At 46.8% G+C, this 18,049-nt stretch overlaps 1 protein-coding gene across 6 annotated transcripts in view; it reads left to right on the top strand.

Annotated features, from left to right (window-relative positions):
* Nucleotides 1–18,049, top strand: part of LOC140195242 (DENN domain-containing protein 2C-like) — a 164,566-nt gene that overhangs the window by 130,665 nt on the left and 15,852 nt on the right. For all 6 annotated transcript variants that reach the window (XM_072253267.1, XM_072253264.1, XM_072253263.1 and 3 more), the window contains 3 exons: nucleotides 13,512–13,652; nucleotides 14,676–14,824; nucleotides 15,568–15,745. In XM_072253267.1, coding sequence (XP_072109368.1) covers nucleotides 13,512–13,652; nucleotides 14,676–14,824; nucleotides 15,568–15,745 — 468 coding nt within the window. The remainder of the gene's footprint in view (nucleotides 1–13,511; nucleotides 13,653–14,675; nucleotides 14,825–15,567; nucleotides 15,746–18,049) is intronic.

The following is an 18,049-nucleotide window of genomic DNA, read 5'->3' as shown; positions in this document are numbered from 1 at the left end:
TGGAAATGAATCTGCACTTAGAGTTTCACTGCAGATACAGAAACTAGCCACAGGACCCAATCAACGTACTACATTGACGTCACAAATGAGGATTTAGTGGTTTGCGTGACGCTATTACAGCTTGGGGCATCAGAGTTCAGTTCCGGTGTCCTCTGTAAGGAGTTTGTACGTCCTCCCTGTGAATGTGTTCGTTTCTTCCCACAATCCAAAGACTTACTGGTTGGTAGGTTAATCGGCCATGTAAATTGACCTGTGACAGGGCTGGGCTTAAATAGGTGGGTTCTTTGGCACTGCATCGCTAAATAAAAAAAAATAAATAAATACATTTGTAAACAAGAGAAAATCTGCAGATGCTGGAAATCCAAGCAACACACACAAAATGCCGGAGGAACTCAGCAGGCCAGGCAGCCTCTATGGGGAAAGAAGTCTAGTTGACATTTTAGGCCGAAACCCTTCGGCAGGACGGGAGAAAAAAAGCTGAGGAGTTGATTTAAAAGGTGAGGGAAGGGGAGAGAGAAACGCTAGGCGATAGGTGAAACCTGGGGGGGTGGGGAGTGGAAGTTGATTGGTGGAAGAGACAGAAGGCCATGGAAAAAAGGAAAAAGGAGCCGGGAGGAGTACCAGTGGGAGGTGATGGGTGGACAAGAAGGTAACATGAGAGAGGGGCAAGGGGATGGGAAATGGTGGGGGGGGGGGCATTACTGAAAATTTCAGAAATCGATGTTCGTGCTATCAAGTTGGAGGCTACCCAAACAGAATATAAGGTGTTGTTCCTCCAACCCAAGTGTGGTCTTATCCTGATAGGGGTGGGGGAGCAACTGGGAGATCCCACTTGTTTTGGCGGATGGAGCATAGATGCTCGGTGAAGTGGTGTCCCAATCTACATCGGGTCTCACCGATGCACAGGAGGCCACATGGGGAGCACCGAACACAGTATGTGCCCCAACAGACTCTCAGGTGAAGTCTCGCTTCACCCAGAAGGACTGTTTGGGGCCCTGGATGGCAGTGAGGGAGGAGGTGTTGGGGCGGATGTAGCACTTGTTCCGCTTGCAAGGTTAAATGCCAGGAGGGAGATCAGTGAGGAGGGACGAATGGACAAGAGAGTCACCTAGGGAGCGATCCCTGCATGAAGCAGAAGGTGGGTGGGGGAGGGAAAGATGTGCTTGGTGGTGGGATCCAGTTGAAGGTGGTGGAAGTGTTGGAGAATTATGTGCTGGCCATGGAGGCTGGTGGGGTGGTAGGTGAGGACGAGGAACCCTATACCTGGTAGGGTGGCGGGAGGATGGGCTAAGAGCAGAGGCATGTGAAATGGAAGAGATGTGATTGAGGGCAGCGTTGATGGTGGAGAAAGGGAAGCCCCTTTCTTTGAAAAAGGAGCACATCTCCTTCGTTCTAGAATGAAAAGCCTCATCCTGAGAGCAGATGTGGCGGAGATGGAGGAATTGAGAGAAGGGGATGGTGTTTTTACAAGTGGCAGGCTGGGACGAGTTATAGTCCAGTTAGCTGTGAGAGTCCGTTGGTTTATAATAGACATTGGTGGATAAGCTGTCTCCAGAGATAGAGACAGTGAGTTCGGGAAAGGGGAGGGTGGTGTCAGAAATGGACCAGGTGAATTTGAGGGCCGGGTGGAAGTTGGAGACAAAGTGGATGAAATCAAGGAGTTCAGCATGGGTGCAGGAAGCAGCATCAATGCAGTTGTCGATGTGGCGCAGGAAACGTGCAGGACGGTCACCAGTGTAGGCTTGGAACATAAACTGTGTGACCATGACATGGGTGATCATGGTCTTTCCATGATCATGACTGCTCTTGGCAAATTTTTCTACAGAAGTCATTTGCCGTTGCCTTCATCTGGGCAGTATCTTTTCTATGCTTCTAAGACGAGTGACCCAGCCATTATCAATAATCATCAGAGACTGTTTGCCTGGCATCAGTGGTCGCATAACCAGCACTTGTGATATGCACCACCTGCTCATACGACCATCCACCACCTGATCCCGTGGCTTCAGGTGACCCTGATCGGGGAAGGAGCTGCACTTTGCCCAGGGGTGACCTGCAGGCTGCCAGAGGGAAGGAGCACCTTGCACTTCCTTTAGTGGAGACCTATCTCCAACCTGTCACCCGTATCTCTATCATTTATCAGTGTTTCTTCATATTTAACCCCTCAACAACTAGAAAGTGTCCATTTCTATCCACTGCATGCCATGTTCCAAATGTCATTATCCTATCAGGCTTTGTTTTCACGCACCCTGTCCCTACATTTGAAGGCCTCGATAGAGTGGACGTGGAGAGGATGTTTCCCGTGGTGGGTGAATCTAGGACCAGACGGGACAATCTCAGAATAGAGGGGCGGGTGTCCTTTTAGAACAGATGAGGAGGAATTTCTTTAACCAGAGAGTAGTGAACCTGTGAAATTCATTGCCACAGGCAGCTGAGGAGGCCAAATAATTGGGTATTTTTAAAGTGGAGGTTGATAGATTCTTGATTAGTCAGGGCATGAAGGGATACGGGGAGAAGGCAGGAGATCGGGGCTGAGAAGGAAAATGGATCAGCCATGATGAAATCGTGGAGCAGACTCAATGAGCCAAATGGCCTAATTCTGCTCCTATATCTTATGGTCTTAGAATAGTTTTATTCAAATCCTGTCATCAGTTGTTCTCCCAGCACACATTGCTGACACCAAGATGCTCAGGGAGGTAATACCAGCCAATGGGAAGGAAGGCAGAAGTGCGTGTGAGTAAAAACCAAGGCTGAGACTTTAAATAGCTTCATCGTCACTTCCCGATAACCCCTCTCACCAGAGAGAAAACCTCCGTGGTTCTCTCAAGTTCCTGGATGTATGCATAATCCGGCAGATAAAAGCCCCTGACTTGCTCCTGGCCAAACAAATCTCGGAAGTGCTTAAATGGGAAGCACAGGAAGCAGCAGCGAGACAGACTGTTACCTGCTGTTTCCGGTCTGGTCTCTGGTGTTTTTCAAGGAGATCCCATGTATTGCCTCTGGCAGCTTCTCTTGTGTTTTGGAAAGAGGCCAAGGATTACAATCAACAGAATAAATTAGTTTTTGTCCATAAGATAAAGGAGCAGTGTTAAGCCATTTGGCCCATTAGGTCTGCTGCACCATTCCATCATGCTGATTTATTATCCCTCTCAACCCCATTCTCCTGCCTTCTCCCCATAACCTTTGACGCCCTGACTAATCAAGAACTTATCAACCTCTGCTTTAGATATACTCAATGACATGGCCTCCACTGCAGCCTGTGGCAATGATTTCCACAGATTCACCACCAGCTGGCTAAGGGAACTTATCTTCATCTCCGTCCTAAATGGACTATTCTAAGGTTGTGCCCTCTAGTGCGAGATTCCCCCACTATAAGAAGCCTCCTCTCCACACCCTCCACATCCAGTCTATATGGACATCTCAATATTTGAATGGTTTTGTTGAGATTCCCCCTTTGATTCTTCTAAACTCCAGCAAGCACGGGCTCAGAGCCATCAAACACTCCTCATACATTAACCCTTTCATTCCTAGAATCATTTTCATGACCCTCTCAGGAAAGCGGGCCAAAACTGCTCACAATACTCCAAGTGCAGTCCGGCCAATGCCTAATAAAGCCTCAGAATTACTTCCTTGCTTTTAATATTCTAGTCCTTCCGAAGTGAATGCTTACATTGCATTTGCCTTCCTTACCACTGAGGGAATCGTGCTCAAGGACTCTCAAGTCCTGCTGCACCCATAGTCATAAGAATGGTTTAACCTCTTTGCTCAGACGCAGCTGCAAGAATTGTTGCATCGTAGAATCTGATCCCATTTGCAGCTCCAGGCTGTGATGAAATAGCACCAATGCTTAAAATAACAATGGAAGTAACGGGATCTCAGCAGACTCCCCGAGAAAGTGCTGCTCAGTGTCTGCTTGTACCAAAATGGTACGGAATGTCTGCATTCTGTCAGGAATTGGTTACTACTTTACTGAGTAGGCTGACATCCACTAACTTGCCACAGATAATGAGTTAATCTGATGTCCCTTTAGTTTAGTGATACAGCAGGGCCACAGGCCCTTCCAGTCCAATGACCCCCCCACTGTCCAATTGTACCCCTGTGACCAATTAACCTACTGACCCATACACCTTTGGCCTGTGGGAGGAAACCAGAGCACTGGGAGGAAATCTATGTGGTCACAGGGAGAGCACACAATCTCCTTACTGACAGTTCCAGGAACTGAACCTATGTCCCTGTCATTGTAATAGTGTTACACTACTGTACCGCCCCTGCTGAATACTATCAGGACTGGAAATACTCATGAACGTTTTGGGCCGGTGACCATTCATCTGAACCTGAACTGTTTACTGTTTCCCCTTCCACAGATGCAACCTGATCTGCCAAGATTTTCCTGCATTTTGTTTTTATTGCAGATTTCCAACATTTGCAAGGTTTTTTTTTATTTTTCAGTCTTTATAAATGTACCTTCATGATTAATTGCAATTCTTTCTCCCCATCCCAGGATGTGCTGCATTTCACCAACCCTGGTATATGCATTTTCATTACAAAGAATGCATCTTGCAGCCCCAGGGATTTCAGTCTGTCTAACTTCATGACTTTCCCCTTTTTTAAATAGTAAACTCCCCTTCAACTCTGCACCATTGAATCAGAGAAATTGCCACAGAGATCAAGAGTGTTGGGACCACTCTGCTCTCACTAGCAAGAATGGAATTATTCTTGTTACTCCAACCTGCCAGCTTTCCACCTCTACCCTTGTCTTGAGGCTCTTTGAGGAAGAAGCTTACCGAGTACGAGAAGTTATCAGTGGACAGGTTAGTCCAGACTTGGTGTTTAGTCCAGAGAAGTGAGATGACATGTATGGGGCTGAACCATGTCAGGAAATTTGTGATAGATAGTAAGACAGCAGAAAATCACTATGGACTCTCACCATTCTGGTTGTGCCATCTTCTCATTTCTAGCATCAGGGAGGAGGCACAGGAGCCCAAAAACCCACGTTCACTGATTCAGAAACAGCTTCTTCCCCTCCATCAGATTTCCGAGCGGTCTGTATAACACATTATACCTTTCTGTTTGGCAGTATTAATTTAATTTAAAACTTTATAGGAATTGTCTGCCTTTGCACCGAACTGCTGCTGTGAAACTGCAACATTTTCATAGTACAAGTTGGTTATAATAAATCTGATACAGAAATGTAGAGGAAAAGGGTGATTTTGCACTACAGCCTGTAGTCGGAGACCTGTATGAGGAGTGTACAGCTCGAAATGGATCCTTTGGACCTGATTCACAGAGAACAGCATTGATACAGGCACTGATGTGGAGGCAGTATTGGAAATATAAACAATCATTCACTCCTACAGCACCATCCTTGTAGCCAAAGAGCACTGGAAACTGTGGGTCAGAGTCTGCATTGTCCCATCCCTGGCTTGCTGTAAGTAACCTGGGATGCATGTTCTCCGAGCCTGGCAGCTTACTCATTGTTAAAGGTGTGGAACCACACAGTATCCAGGCTACAGTTTGCCTCATTAATAGGGCAACTCATTTTCTATCACTTGCCTGACAATACTTTCTCTCTTTTATAATTGCACACCAGCATTTTCCATTCTCAGGTATTTCTACAATGTTGAGTTGCAGGTTTTCCTTTCTTCTCTTTTTCCTACCCTGCATGATTGGGGATGTGGGGGCTGGATGTGAGAGTTTCCCTCAGTCCCTTGCTATGTGCTCCCCGCTGTACCCTCCAGTCCATACCCACCTCCACTGCTCCGTTTCTAATTTACCAACAAGTAACTTTCTTTACTACTTTTGGGCACATCCCATTTCAAAACAAAATCCAGTCTACTTTATATCCCTCTGTCAAACTTGTGCACTGATCTCAAAAGTTCTCTTCAATGAATTTTAAGAATTCTTTTCCTCCTTTACCTATTGTTACTGACTTCGTTTGTTATGTGCACCTACCTACAGGAAAGATGTGAATAAGATTGAAAGAGTACAGAGAAAGTTTACTGGGACTGGAAGTCCTGAGTTATGAGGAAAGATTGAATAGGTTAGGACTTTATTCTCTAGAACATAGAAGGCTGAGGGGAGATTTGATAGAAGTATTCAAAATTATGAGGGGTATAGATAGGGTAAAAGCAAGCAGGCTTTTTCCACTGAGTTTGGGTGGGACTACAACCAGAGGTCATGGGTTAAGTGTGAAAAGTGAAAAGTTTAAGGGAAGCGTGGGAGGAAACCTCTTTACTCAGAGGGTGGTGAGAGTGTGGAACGAGCTGCCAGCACAAGTGGTGGATGCAGGCTTGATTTCAATGTTTAAGAGAAGTTTGGATGGGTACATGGATGGCAGGGGTATGGTCCCGGTGCAGGTCGATGGGAGTAGGCTGTTTCAATGGTTTGCATGGACTAGATGGGCTGAAAGACCTGTTTCTCTGCTGTAGTTTTCTATGACTCCATGTTACATTGGTTGGTATCCTCACAAACCTGCCCACATGTTTGCTTTTAATCTCTGTTCCAGTCGAGTGGCTTCCCTTCTTTAGTTCAACTCGTATACCCTCGTTTATTGATTTCTCTAGGACCTTAACCTCCTCACAGCCCATTTATTTTCTTTGCTGACACTGATGTGCTTCCTTAATCCTCTCCCCCAACCAAAAGGCTTGTACTCCTGTACGCTAAGGCTCAGCTGAGTAACAGCCACATCATACACCCATGTGTTTGACTGTCTGCCTCCCTTTCAGTGCCAATCTTCACAGAATCATACTGGCATACATCTTTTTCCCTGAATCTTCTACATTCCAAATTTGTCACTAAACCCTTCTTTTGTCCTGGCCTTCTGAAACTGCTGTTGAGTTCTCATCCCCAGGCCAGGTAGTTTCCATCCAACCTGAAGTCAAATGCCGTCCTCGTCGCCAGAATGTTGGTACTTGAGATCCTGTTGAGATGTTGCCCTCCCTTCCTGTCACTTGAAGAGAGTCCACCTGCCCTGTTTGCACTGTCCTCTATTTGTGATCAACACATGCCGGCACCTCCTGAGGCCCTACGTTTTTAATCATATTCCCAGCACTGCTTGGAGGACCTCGTCATTCTTCCCATCTCCTGATGGTGTTGCTCTGGACCACAATCTCATTCCGCCTCAATACTCTGCACCCACTCGCCACATCTCTGGAACTGTTGAGGCAACATGCCACCTCTGAGTCTCGGCGACATTGATCACAGACTAGGCTCCGGCTGTACTTCCCTGAGAAACCGTGGCCATCTCCAGTTTTCAGAGAGAAACACAAGTGGTTGCACTTGGGGCTCCAGCACCATCTGTCAGTTTACAGCAGGTCTCACCAATGTAGGGATGGCGGCATTGGGAACACCAAGCACAATAGGCAAGCCCAGCACTTTTGCAGAGGAAGTGCAGACCTGGAAGGACTGTTCAGGGCCCTGAGTGGTAGTGAGGAACTAGAGGCCAGGTGTATCACTTAGAAACATAGAAACATAGAAAATAGGTGCAGGAGTAGGCCATTCGGCCCTTCGAGCCTGCACCGCCATTTATTATGATCATGGCTGATCATCCAACTCAGAACCCCGCCCCAGTCTTCCCTCCAAACCCCCTGATCCCCGTAGCCACAAGGGCCATATTTAACTCCCTCTTAAATATAGCCAATGTACTGGCCTCAACTGCTTCCTGTGACAGAGAATTCCACAGATTCACCGCTCTCTGAGTGAAGAAGTTTTTCCTAATCTCGGTCCTAAAAGACTTCCCCTTTATCCTCAAACTGTGACCCCTTGTTCTGGACTTCCCCAACATCGGGAACAATCTTCCTGCATCTAGCCTGTCCAATCCCTTTAGGATTTTATACGTTTCAATCAGATCCCCCCTCAATCTTCTAAATTCCAACGAGTACAAGCCCAGTTCATCCAGTCTTTCTTCATATGAAAGTCCTGCCATCCCAGGAATCAATCTGGTGAACCTTCTTTGTACTCCCTCTATGGCAAGGATGTCTTTCCTCAGATTAGGGGACCAAAACTGCACACAATATTCCAGGTGTGGTCTCACCAAGGCCTTGTACAACTGCAGTAGTACCTCCCTACTCCTGTACTCGAATCCTCTCGCTATAAATGCCAGCATACCATTCGCCTTTTTCACCGCCTGCTGTACCTGCATGCTCACTTTCAATGACTGGTGTATAATGACACCCAGGTCTTGTTGCACCTCCCCTTTTCCTAATCGGCCACCATTCAGATAATAATCTGTTTTCCTATTTTTGCCACCAAAGTGGATAACTTCACATTTATCCACACTAAATTGCATCTGCCATGAACTTGCCCACTCACCCAACCTATCCAAGTCACTCTGCATCCTCCTCACAGCTAACACTGCCGCCCAGCTTCGTGTCATCCGCAAACTTGGAGATGCTGCATTTAATTCCCTCATCCAAGTCATTAATATATATTGTAAACAACTGGGGTCCCAGCACTGAGCCTTGCGGTACCCCACTAGTCACTGCCTGCCATTCTGAAAAGGTCCCGTTTATTCCCACTCTTTGCTTCCTGTCTGCTAACCAATTCTCCATCCACATCAATACCTTACCCCCAATACCGTGTGCTTTAAGTTTGCACACTAATCTCCTGTGTGGGACCTTGTCAAAAGCCTTTTGAAAATCCAAATATACCACATCCACTGGTTCTCCCCTATCCACTCTACTAGTTACATCCTCAAAAAATTCAATCAGATTCGTCAGACATGATTTTCCTTTCACAAATCCATGCTGACTTTGTCCGATGATTTCACCGCTTTCCAAATGTGCTGTTATCACATTTTTGATAACTGACTCCAGCAGTTTCCCCATCACCGACGTTAGGCTAACCGGTCTATAATTCCCCGGTTTCTCTCTCCCTCCTTTTTTAAAAAGTGGGGTTACATTAGCCACCCTCCAATCCTCAGGAACTAGTCCAGAATCTAACGAGTTTTGAAAAATTATCACTAACGCATCCATTATTTCTTGGGCTACTTCCTTAAGCACTCTAGGATGCAGACCATCTGGCCCTGGGGATTTATCTGCCTTCAATCCCTTCAATTTACCTAACACCACTTCCCTACTAACATGTATTTCGCTCAGTTCCTCCATCTCACTGGACCCTCTGTCCCCTACTATTTCTGGAAGATTATTTATGTCCTCCTTAGTGAAGACAGAACCAAAGTAATTATTCAATTGGTCTGCCATGTCCTTGCTCCCCATAACCAACTCACCTGTTTCTGTCTGTAGGGAACCTACATTTGTCTTTACCAGTCTTTTCCTTTTTACATACCTATAAAAGCTTGCTCTGCTTGCATGGGTAAGTGCTGGGAGGGACAAAAGGAGAAGGGAATCACGGAGGGAGCAATCCAGGCGGAAAGCAGAAAGTGGGAGAGAAATAAAGATGTGTTTGGTGGTAGGATCCCTTTGAAGATGGTGGAAGTTGCAGAGGATGATGTGTTGGATGTGGTCGCTGATAGTGTGGTAGGTAAGGACAAGAGGAACTCTATCACTGTTAAGGTGTCAAGATGATGGGGTGAGCACAGATGTACGGGAAATGGAGGAGAAGTGGGTGAGGAGGAAGGGAAATCCCGTTCGTTGAAGGAGGACACCTCCCGGTCAAGATGGTGCCTGCGTACAACGCTCCTTTGGTCGGCATCTTCGGGATAGATCAGGAAACCATTCTTTTCACTTCTTTTATGTCTTTTGCACTTGCTTCTTGTCTTGAATGTGATTCTGGAACTGTTGGAGACTGTGTTTTGCTGTTTGGAGATCGTTTGAGTGCTTCTGCGCTCTGCAGTCTCTGTGAGAATTCCGGGAGGCAGAGGCAGCGTCAGTGAACGTCGTGGTGAGAAAGCTGCAGGATGGTGCACAGGCTCACGTTTGATCCCATTTTGCCAATTAAAGCGACGAGGGAGATTGAAGCATCGAAGTGCGTGCAGAGGGTGAGCACTGTCTGCTTGCCTTCTGATCTCTTGTGCTGTGCTGGAGAGGGGTGAGGCTGCCACTGTGCCCAGACAGAGTTGCTCAGGCTTGTTCTGTATTTTGGATGTAGACCTGGACTATAAAATCTCTTAAACAGGAGGAAATCTGCAGATGCTGGAAATTCAAACACACATAAAAAATACTGGTGAACGCAGCAGGCCAAGCAGCATCTCTAGGAAGATTACTATCTCTTACTATCTGTTCTTTCAGTTAGTGCTGACGAAGGGTCTCGGCCCGAAACGTCGACTGTACCTCTTCCGAGAGATGCTGCCTGGCCTGCTGTGTTCACCAGCAACTTTGATGTGTGTTGCTTATAAAATTTCTTTTTCAGTCTGATAGTTTTAATATTGTACTGCTTTGTCTGATCAACTGTTTTTTGGTGCAGGGAGGGAGATTTGGGGGGGTGGGTCGATGTGCCTGTTTGTTTGTTTTTGTTTGTATGGGAGGAGAGATTTGAGGGGGGTTGTAGAACTGCCTGATGCAATGTGCTCTGTTTTTGTGTGCGAGCAGGGATTCGGGGTTGATCTGCCTGTCCACTTTTTGCTTGCTTTTTTGTAGTGGGGAGTTGGGATTTGGGGTTGGTGATCGCGCTGCCTTTCATTTCTTTCTTGGTTCCATCGCTACCCAGAGCATTGAAGAATTTCAGAGTTGTATACTTTGATAATAAAGCGAACTTTGGCCTTTTGAATCTCTGTTCTCTAAAGGGAAAACCACATCCAAGGAGCAGGTGCAGCGGAATTGAAGCAATTGAGAAAAGAGAATAGCATTGTCACAGGAGACGGGGTAGTATGAGAATTGTCAAGAAAATCGGTAGGTTTATAAAAGGTGTCAGTCAACACTTTGTCTTCAGCAGGGTGGAAGTTAGAGACAAAGCTGATGAAATTGATGAATTCAGCTTGGGTACATGAAGCAGCACCACTGCGGTTATCAGTGCAGCGGAGGAAGAGTTGGGGAGTATTACCGGGGAGGGTTGCGAACATATACTGTTCTGTAAACACAAAATACTCTGCAGATGCTGGGGTCAAAGCAACACGCACAACACGCTGGAGGAACTCAGCCGGTCAGGCAGCATCCGTGGAAACGATCAGTCAATGTTTCGGGCCAGAACCCTTCATCAGGACTGTAGAGGGAGGGGGCAGAGGCCCTATAAAGAAGGTGGGGGGAGGGTGGGAAGGAGAAGGCTGGTAGGTTCCAGGTGAAAAACCAGTAAGGGGAAAGATAAAGGGATGGGGGAGGGGAAGCAGGGAGGGGATAGGCAGGCAAGGTGAAGAAGGAATAGGGGAAAACACAATGGGTAGTAGAAGGAGGCGGAACCAAGGGGTAGGTGATAGGCTCCTTCTCTACCCATTGCGCTTTCCCCTATTCCTCCTCCACCTTTCCCGCCTATCCCCTCCCAGCTTCCCCTCCCCCGCCCCTTGATATAGGGGCCCCTATAGGGCCCCTGCCCCCTCCCTCTTCAGTCCTGACGAAGGGCCTCGGCCCAAAACGTTGACTGTTCGTTTCCACGGATGCTGCCCGACCTGCTGAGTTCCTCCAGCGTGCTGTGCGTGTTGCATGTACTGTTCTGCTTAGCCAATGAAAAATCAGGCATAGCTGGGTGCCTATGACTACCCCTAGAGTCTGGAGAAAGTGGGAGCAGCTAAAGGAGAAATTGTTGAGGCTGTTGACTAGTTTTGCCAAATGGAGGGGAAAACTGGTTAGTTTTTTTGAGAAAGAAGCACAGATCTTTAGAGCCATCTTGATAGGGGATAGAGGTGTATCTGGGCGTCCATGGTGAAAATGAAGTGGTCAGGGCCAGGGAATTAAGAGTTAGTGAGGAGACTGGGAGTGTGAGAAGTGCTGTGGATGTAAGTGGGAAGGGATTGAATGGAGTTGAGATCTGAGGATGCACGTTCAGTGGGGCAGGAGCAGGTAGGGACAATGGGCCTACCCAGACCATCAGGCTTGCTCTGCACAAACAATGCTGGCTATCCCTAATTAGGCCATTTTATTAAAAATACTATTTATTTTCAGTGCCCAGCATCATTTCTGTATTGAATTGCTAAACTACCCAAATACCCAACCTTTTCTCTTTGTGAAAACACCACTGGTGGGATCAGGGGAGTGGTGGTTGCCAGGTTTCAGAATAAGGATGTCAGCCACTGAGATAGTGGTGAAGAGGAATTTCTCCTTGGGTCAAGAATCTTGCAATTTCCTTACTCCAGAAAATTGCGAGGCTAAAATTGACAAAGCGGCACAGGGACAGTTAATTAATCTGCTGGCTCCCAGAGCCAGTAACTCTGGTTCAACCCTGACCTTGTGCAAAGTTTTCACATTCTGTCTGTGACAACATGGATCACCACCCTCTTCCCCCTCCCCCCACCAAATATCCCAAAGACATGCGAGTAGTTGAATTGCCCGTGGTGCGTAGCTGCATGGTGTTGGTGAGAATGTGGGCAAATAAACAAGGGGTTAACGTACAGTGAGACTGGGTGGCTGATGTTCAGTATGGGTGTAGCAGAAAGAGACGTTCACATGCTGTATCACTCTAGGTTTTTGAACTATGGGAATGTTAAGGATTTTGAGGAACAGGCAATGGTGGAACAGAGAACTAGATCATCAGTGCAGTGATCTGAATTAAGACCAGAAGGTATAGGAGTGGAATTAGGCCATTTGGACCATCAAAATAGTCTGCTCCACCATTTCATCATGGCTGATCCATTTCCGCTTAGCCCCAATCTCCTGCCACCTTCCCTTATCGCTTCATGCCTGATCAGTCAAGAAAATAATCAACCTTTGCCTTAAGTATACATACAAACTTAGCTTCGACAGCTGCCTGTGGCAACAAATTCCACAGATTAACCACTCTGGCTCACAAATTTCCTCCTCATCTCCATTCTAAATGAACATCCCTATATTCTAAGGCTGTCCTCTGGCCTTAGGTTCCCCCACCATAGGAAATACCCTCTCCACACTCACTCTGTCGAGGCCTTTCAGCATTCAATAGGTTTTAATGAGATCCCCCTCGTTCTTCTGAATTCCAGTGAGTACAGGCCTAGAGCCATCAAACACTCCTCATATGATGAGCCTTTCAACCCCGGAATCATTTTCGTGAACCTGCTTTGAACCCTCTCCAGTGTCAGCACATCCCTTCTTAGATAAGAAGCCCAAAACTGCTCACAATGCTCCAAGTGAGGCCTCACCACTGTGCCTTATACAGCCTCAACATTACAACCTTGCTTTTATGTCTAGTTCTCTCAAAATGAATGCTAAGATTGTATTTGCTTTCGTCATCACCGACTCAACCTGTAAATTAACCTTTAGGGAATCTTGTGCAAGAACTCCCAAGGCCTTTTGCACCTCAGATTTTTGAATTTTCTCTCCATAGTCTGCGCTTTTATTCCTTCTCCCCAAGTACATGACCATACAGTTCTTCCCCTGTTTCTTATGTTCTGAGTTGTTAGCCCTGACCTCAACCTGACTGAAATAGTTCACAGCCAGGGTTACTTCCATCTGTGCTTCTCACCTTACATGTACCTTTCTTCATTCTTACCCCAGATATTAGATGAAGTGGAGAAAAGACGAGAGCTTTCGCCTGCCCTCGTCCACCCTTTCATGAGGAGCGTCATGGAGGCCCCTTTCCCTGCCCCGGGTCGAGTCATCACGGTGAAGAGCTTCCTGCCAGGTTCAGGAAATGAGGTAATGGCAGGCACACTGCCTCAGGTAGATGGCACAAGAACTGGTGGTGGTCCAGGGATGAGGCAGGAACTGAATGGGAGACCCAAGGAGAGATGAGGTGAAGTGAAACGAAGCCTAGAATGGGGAGGAACTTGTGGTTTAAACATGGACTCTGGCCAGTGCAGGAGGCTGGGAAATGCTGAGTACTGCATTAGAAGGTCTGTAGACAAGGTGGACTGAGACTATTGGGTCTTGTGAAGAATATTTTCTTGACCAACTAGATGTAACCATGCTGGATTTGTAGTTTCAGTATTGGCTTGTCCATCAGTGACAGCATAGTGGTCAGTGGCTTAATCTGGCTGGAAGTCCTTGATGAGTGGAGTTCCACAGGGATCTGTATGGACTTTTGCTATTACTCTATATAAATGTCCTGGTTGGAAAAGTAGGTGTCTGGACAATTCAAGGACGGGTGGTGTGGAGAGCAGGTTTCCAAAAGGTACGGCAGGATCCAGGCAAGGAGATGGAATATAATCCGGGCATGTGAGAGGTGTTGCACTTTGGGAGATCAAACATAAAAGGACAGTACGTAGTGAATGGTGGGATCCTGAACAGTGTTGGTGGACAAAGAGATCTTGGGGTCCAAGTCCATGGCTTAAAAGTGGCTACACAGGTTGACAGGGTAGTAAAGAATGCACATATGGTATGCTTGCTTTTATTGGTTGAGACAGGAGTCAGGAAACTATGTTTCTGCTATATAAAACTCTGGTTTGGCTGCATGTGGAATTCCTGCATTTAATTCTGGTTGCCCCATTATGTAAAGGATGTGGACACTTTGAGTGGGGTACGGAAGAGGTTTGCTGGTTACCTGGATGGGAGGGCACGTGCTATAAGCAGAGGTTAGACAAATCTGGGTGGGTTTTTTTTTCCTGGAATGGCAGAGGTTCTCAACTGCGTCTCCTCGCGTCCCTTTTGCTCCTCGTTGCCGGTTACCACTACCAGTTAGGCTGTAATGTCCCGCGCTGACGCAAGACTGACATCCCTCAGGTGATTGAGCTCTGCCGCCCCACGGATTCGAGGCTGGAGCACGTAGACTTTGAATGCCTCTTCGGATGTTTGAATGTGCGTCATGTGGTCCACGTGTTTGCTTCTCTGCTCCTGGAACGGAGGGTGATCTTCATCGCAGACAAGCTCAGGTAAGGAGTTAAAATCACTGATCTCATCGTGGGTTCTTAAACCAGGACCCAGGATCTATTCAACATGGAATTTGGGAGTGGAGGGAGAGCTTCTGGACTTGACGGAAGGTGGAATTCGCAACTAGAGATGCTGGGGGCTGAAGCTCAATACATGAGGGAGAAGGTAGTAGAGGATATGCTGATAAAATGGCGTCAACTGAAGGGGAAGCAGGCTTGTATGGAGCATGCACACAAGTGTAAAGCTCAATCAATTGTCACGACACTACAATTTTGTCTGTTGGCATCACCTGGGGAGGCTTGTGTATTGGAATATGAGCGAACAATGTGGGGCTCAAACTCTTTCCTCTGCTTCTGGATTTAAATGTCACTGTTGTTTCTCTTCTATGGCTCAACCCGCCATTTTTAAACCTATACCTTTTCCTGCCAAGGCTCATCTTTGTGTCTTGTGTCTCCAATTTTAAAAAAATCTCAAAATCTCAACTGATTTAATGCTCTTCCCTCTACACACCATTTTGCTTTTGTATTCCTGTAATGAAATTCACTCACTGGCTTACACGTCCCACTCAATGGAATTTATCCACAATGTTTTTGCGGTCTTATGACTAACGTGTGCTGGCCCAGCCTCCCTGTAACCTGCTTTCTGTCCCTCTTTCCCTGCCGTGTTTCTCGGTCACTCTAAATTCTCTTTGAATTTATAATGATTAACCGCTCTCCGGTCAGTGATGGTTCCTCTTGTTTTCCAGCACCCTGTCTAAGTGTGGGCATGCAGCTGTGGCCATGCTGTACCCATTCACCTGGCAACACACCTACATCCCTGTGCTTCCTGCTGTCATGATTGACATCGCTTGTTCTCCCACACCCTTCCTTATCGGAATCCTTTCCAACTCGGTGCCTCTGCTGAATGACCTGCCAATCGAGGAGGTGAGACTTCAGAAAACCGTCAGGAAGTTCCTGTTAGGACCTGGAAGTGGAAAATAATGAACTCTGAAAGATGTAATTTCTGTCTAATCTAAGTGTGAGTTCAGTGACGGGGTGTTAAAATTAGAATTGTGTTACTGTCACATGTACTAAGGTATCTTCGGTACCTCATAAAGTGGCCACTGAGTGTATGTTCATGGTCCTCTGCTGCTGTAGACCACCCACTTCAAGGTGCGACATGATGCGCACTTCTTTACACCACCGTTGGAACGTGCGGTTAATTAAGTCACTGTCACCTTCCTGTCATTGACAAGGTGTTTCCACCACAGAACTGCTGCTCATTGGATGTTTTTGATTGTTTTCTCACCATTCAGGAGATCAGCAGTTTCTGAGATACTCAAACCACCCCATCTGGCACCAACAATCATTCCACGGTCAAAGTCACTTGGATCACAGTTCTTCCCTAATCTGATATTTGGTCTGAACAACAACTGAACCTCTTGACCATGTCTGCATGCTTTTATATATTAAGTTGCTGCCTCATGATTGGCTGATTAGATATTTGCATTAATGAGCAGGTGTACCTAATAAAGTGGACACTGCATGTAAATCGAGTCACTGCACAGTGCATTGAGATAGTCAGGGTAGAAAAATCAGTGAATGCAGAATAAAGTGCAACAGCTACAGAGAAAGTGCAGTGCAGATAGATAATAAGATGCAAGATCATAATGAAGTAGATTGTGTGGTCGGGAGTCCATCTTGTCCCTAAGATGTTTAGTAACTCCTGAGGGCAGGGAATGTTCAAACAGTTTAATTTCTGTCTCCAAGACAAGTCTGTATGTTTGAAAGTTTATTTTATGTGTAAACCTTAAAACAAGACCTGCAGTTGCTGGGAACGGAGCCGGAACAGTTATGAAGATGGGTTGCAGGCCCGGAATGATAACTGCTTCTCTTTCCTCTGACACTGACCCACTTGCTCAGCTCTGCCAGCGTTTTCCTCCCTTGTTTTTAGTTTGTATCTGTCTCTCAGGCAACGGACAGAAGTGCGGGGCTCCAGGTGAAGGGACTCATCATGAAAGGTTGACTGTCCATGTCCCTCCACAGATGTTGCCTTACCTGCTGAGTTCCTCCAGCACTTTGTTGCTCCAGGTTCCAGCATCTGCATTTCTCTTCTTTCTCTGTCCATGAGGCAAGGCGTGTGTTCTCCCCGTGAGTGTGTCTCCCAGGCTAGCGACCTGCTTGGGCAGTCTGTCAGTGTGTCTCAGAGGGCAGGGGAGGGAGTATGCAGTCAGTATTTGTGTGCCTCTAAGGAATGCCTTCCCTTAGTGATCTGAACAAAAGGTCTTGTGTAAAGCTGAACCTTGCTGTCTGTGTATGGAAGCTCGAGTGAGCACATTTGCTGCAGGGATTATGCCATACTGCTAAATAAGTATTAGATTTGATTCTGGCTGCCATTTATCTCTGTTGCTGGCAGGAGTATTCCAGCTTCTTTCTGGAATGTCAAGGTCCCTTTGTTCAAGGGAGCTCACTGCATGCCTTGTGGAAGAGAATTCCTGTCACTAATTTGGCTCCTGTTGGTGGTGATGTGCCTCCGAAGGTCAATGTTCAAACCCAGGCATCCAAGTATTTGAGAGCACCAGCCCAGTTAGAGTGGTGGGGTGGGGATACGTCTACCGAGGGAAGTGTAAAGCACTCCTTCTCTCCGCTATCCTGCAGGTCACCCTTGGGGAAGGTGTAGCATCTTCTTGGCCCCCAATCAGGGCCACGAGAAGTCACGAGAGCAGGTGATGGATGGTTGTATGAACAAGTGGCACATATCACAAGTCCTGGCTATGGGACCACTGACGCCAGGCAGACAATCTTTGAAGAGTATTGATAATGGCTAGGGTCACCCGTCTTGTAAAGACACTGCCCAGAGGAAGGCAATGGCAAACCCCTTCTGTAGAAAAGTCTGCCAAGAACAGTCATGGTGAAGACCTTGATCTCCCATGTGGTGTGGTACGGCACGTGATGATGATGAATCCCAGCTTGCACTCCAGTGTAAATCTAAGGTGATGTTGCACAGTTAGAGGCCCCGGGGGTGATACTGATAACGATGCCAGCTATTTCGTCTGTTCCTCATTGCCCCCGCATGTGCTAGGAAGTTGAGGAGTTTTGACCACTAATGGTTCTGCATTCTGGTTATGGGCTCAATGATAAGGACAGCAGTGAAGCAAATATTTTTAAATCAACAACCCTCTAGTTTCACGGCTAGTTTCCCTATCTGTGTTATCAGCTCTGCTGTGTTTGTTTATATTGCTCTGGTGC

Source organism: Mobula birostris, chromosome 3 (assembly GCF_030028105.1).
Source record: "Mobula birostris isolate sMobBir1 chromosome 3, sMobBir1.hap1, whole genome shotgun sequence".
Lineage (NCBI taxonomy): Eukaryota > Metazoa > Chordata > Chondrichthyes > Myliobatiformes > Myliobatidae > Mobula > Mobula birostris.
The sequence above is the reverse complement of the archived record's forward strand: the minus strand, read 5'-3'. Positions and strand labels throughout refer to the sequence as shown.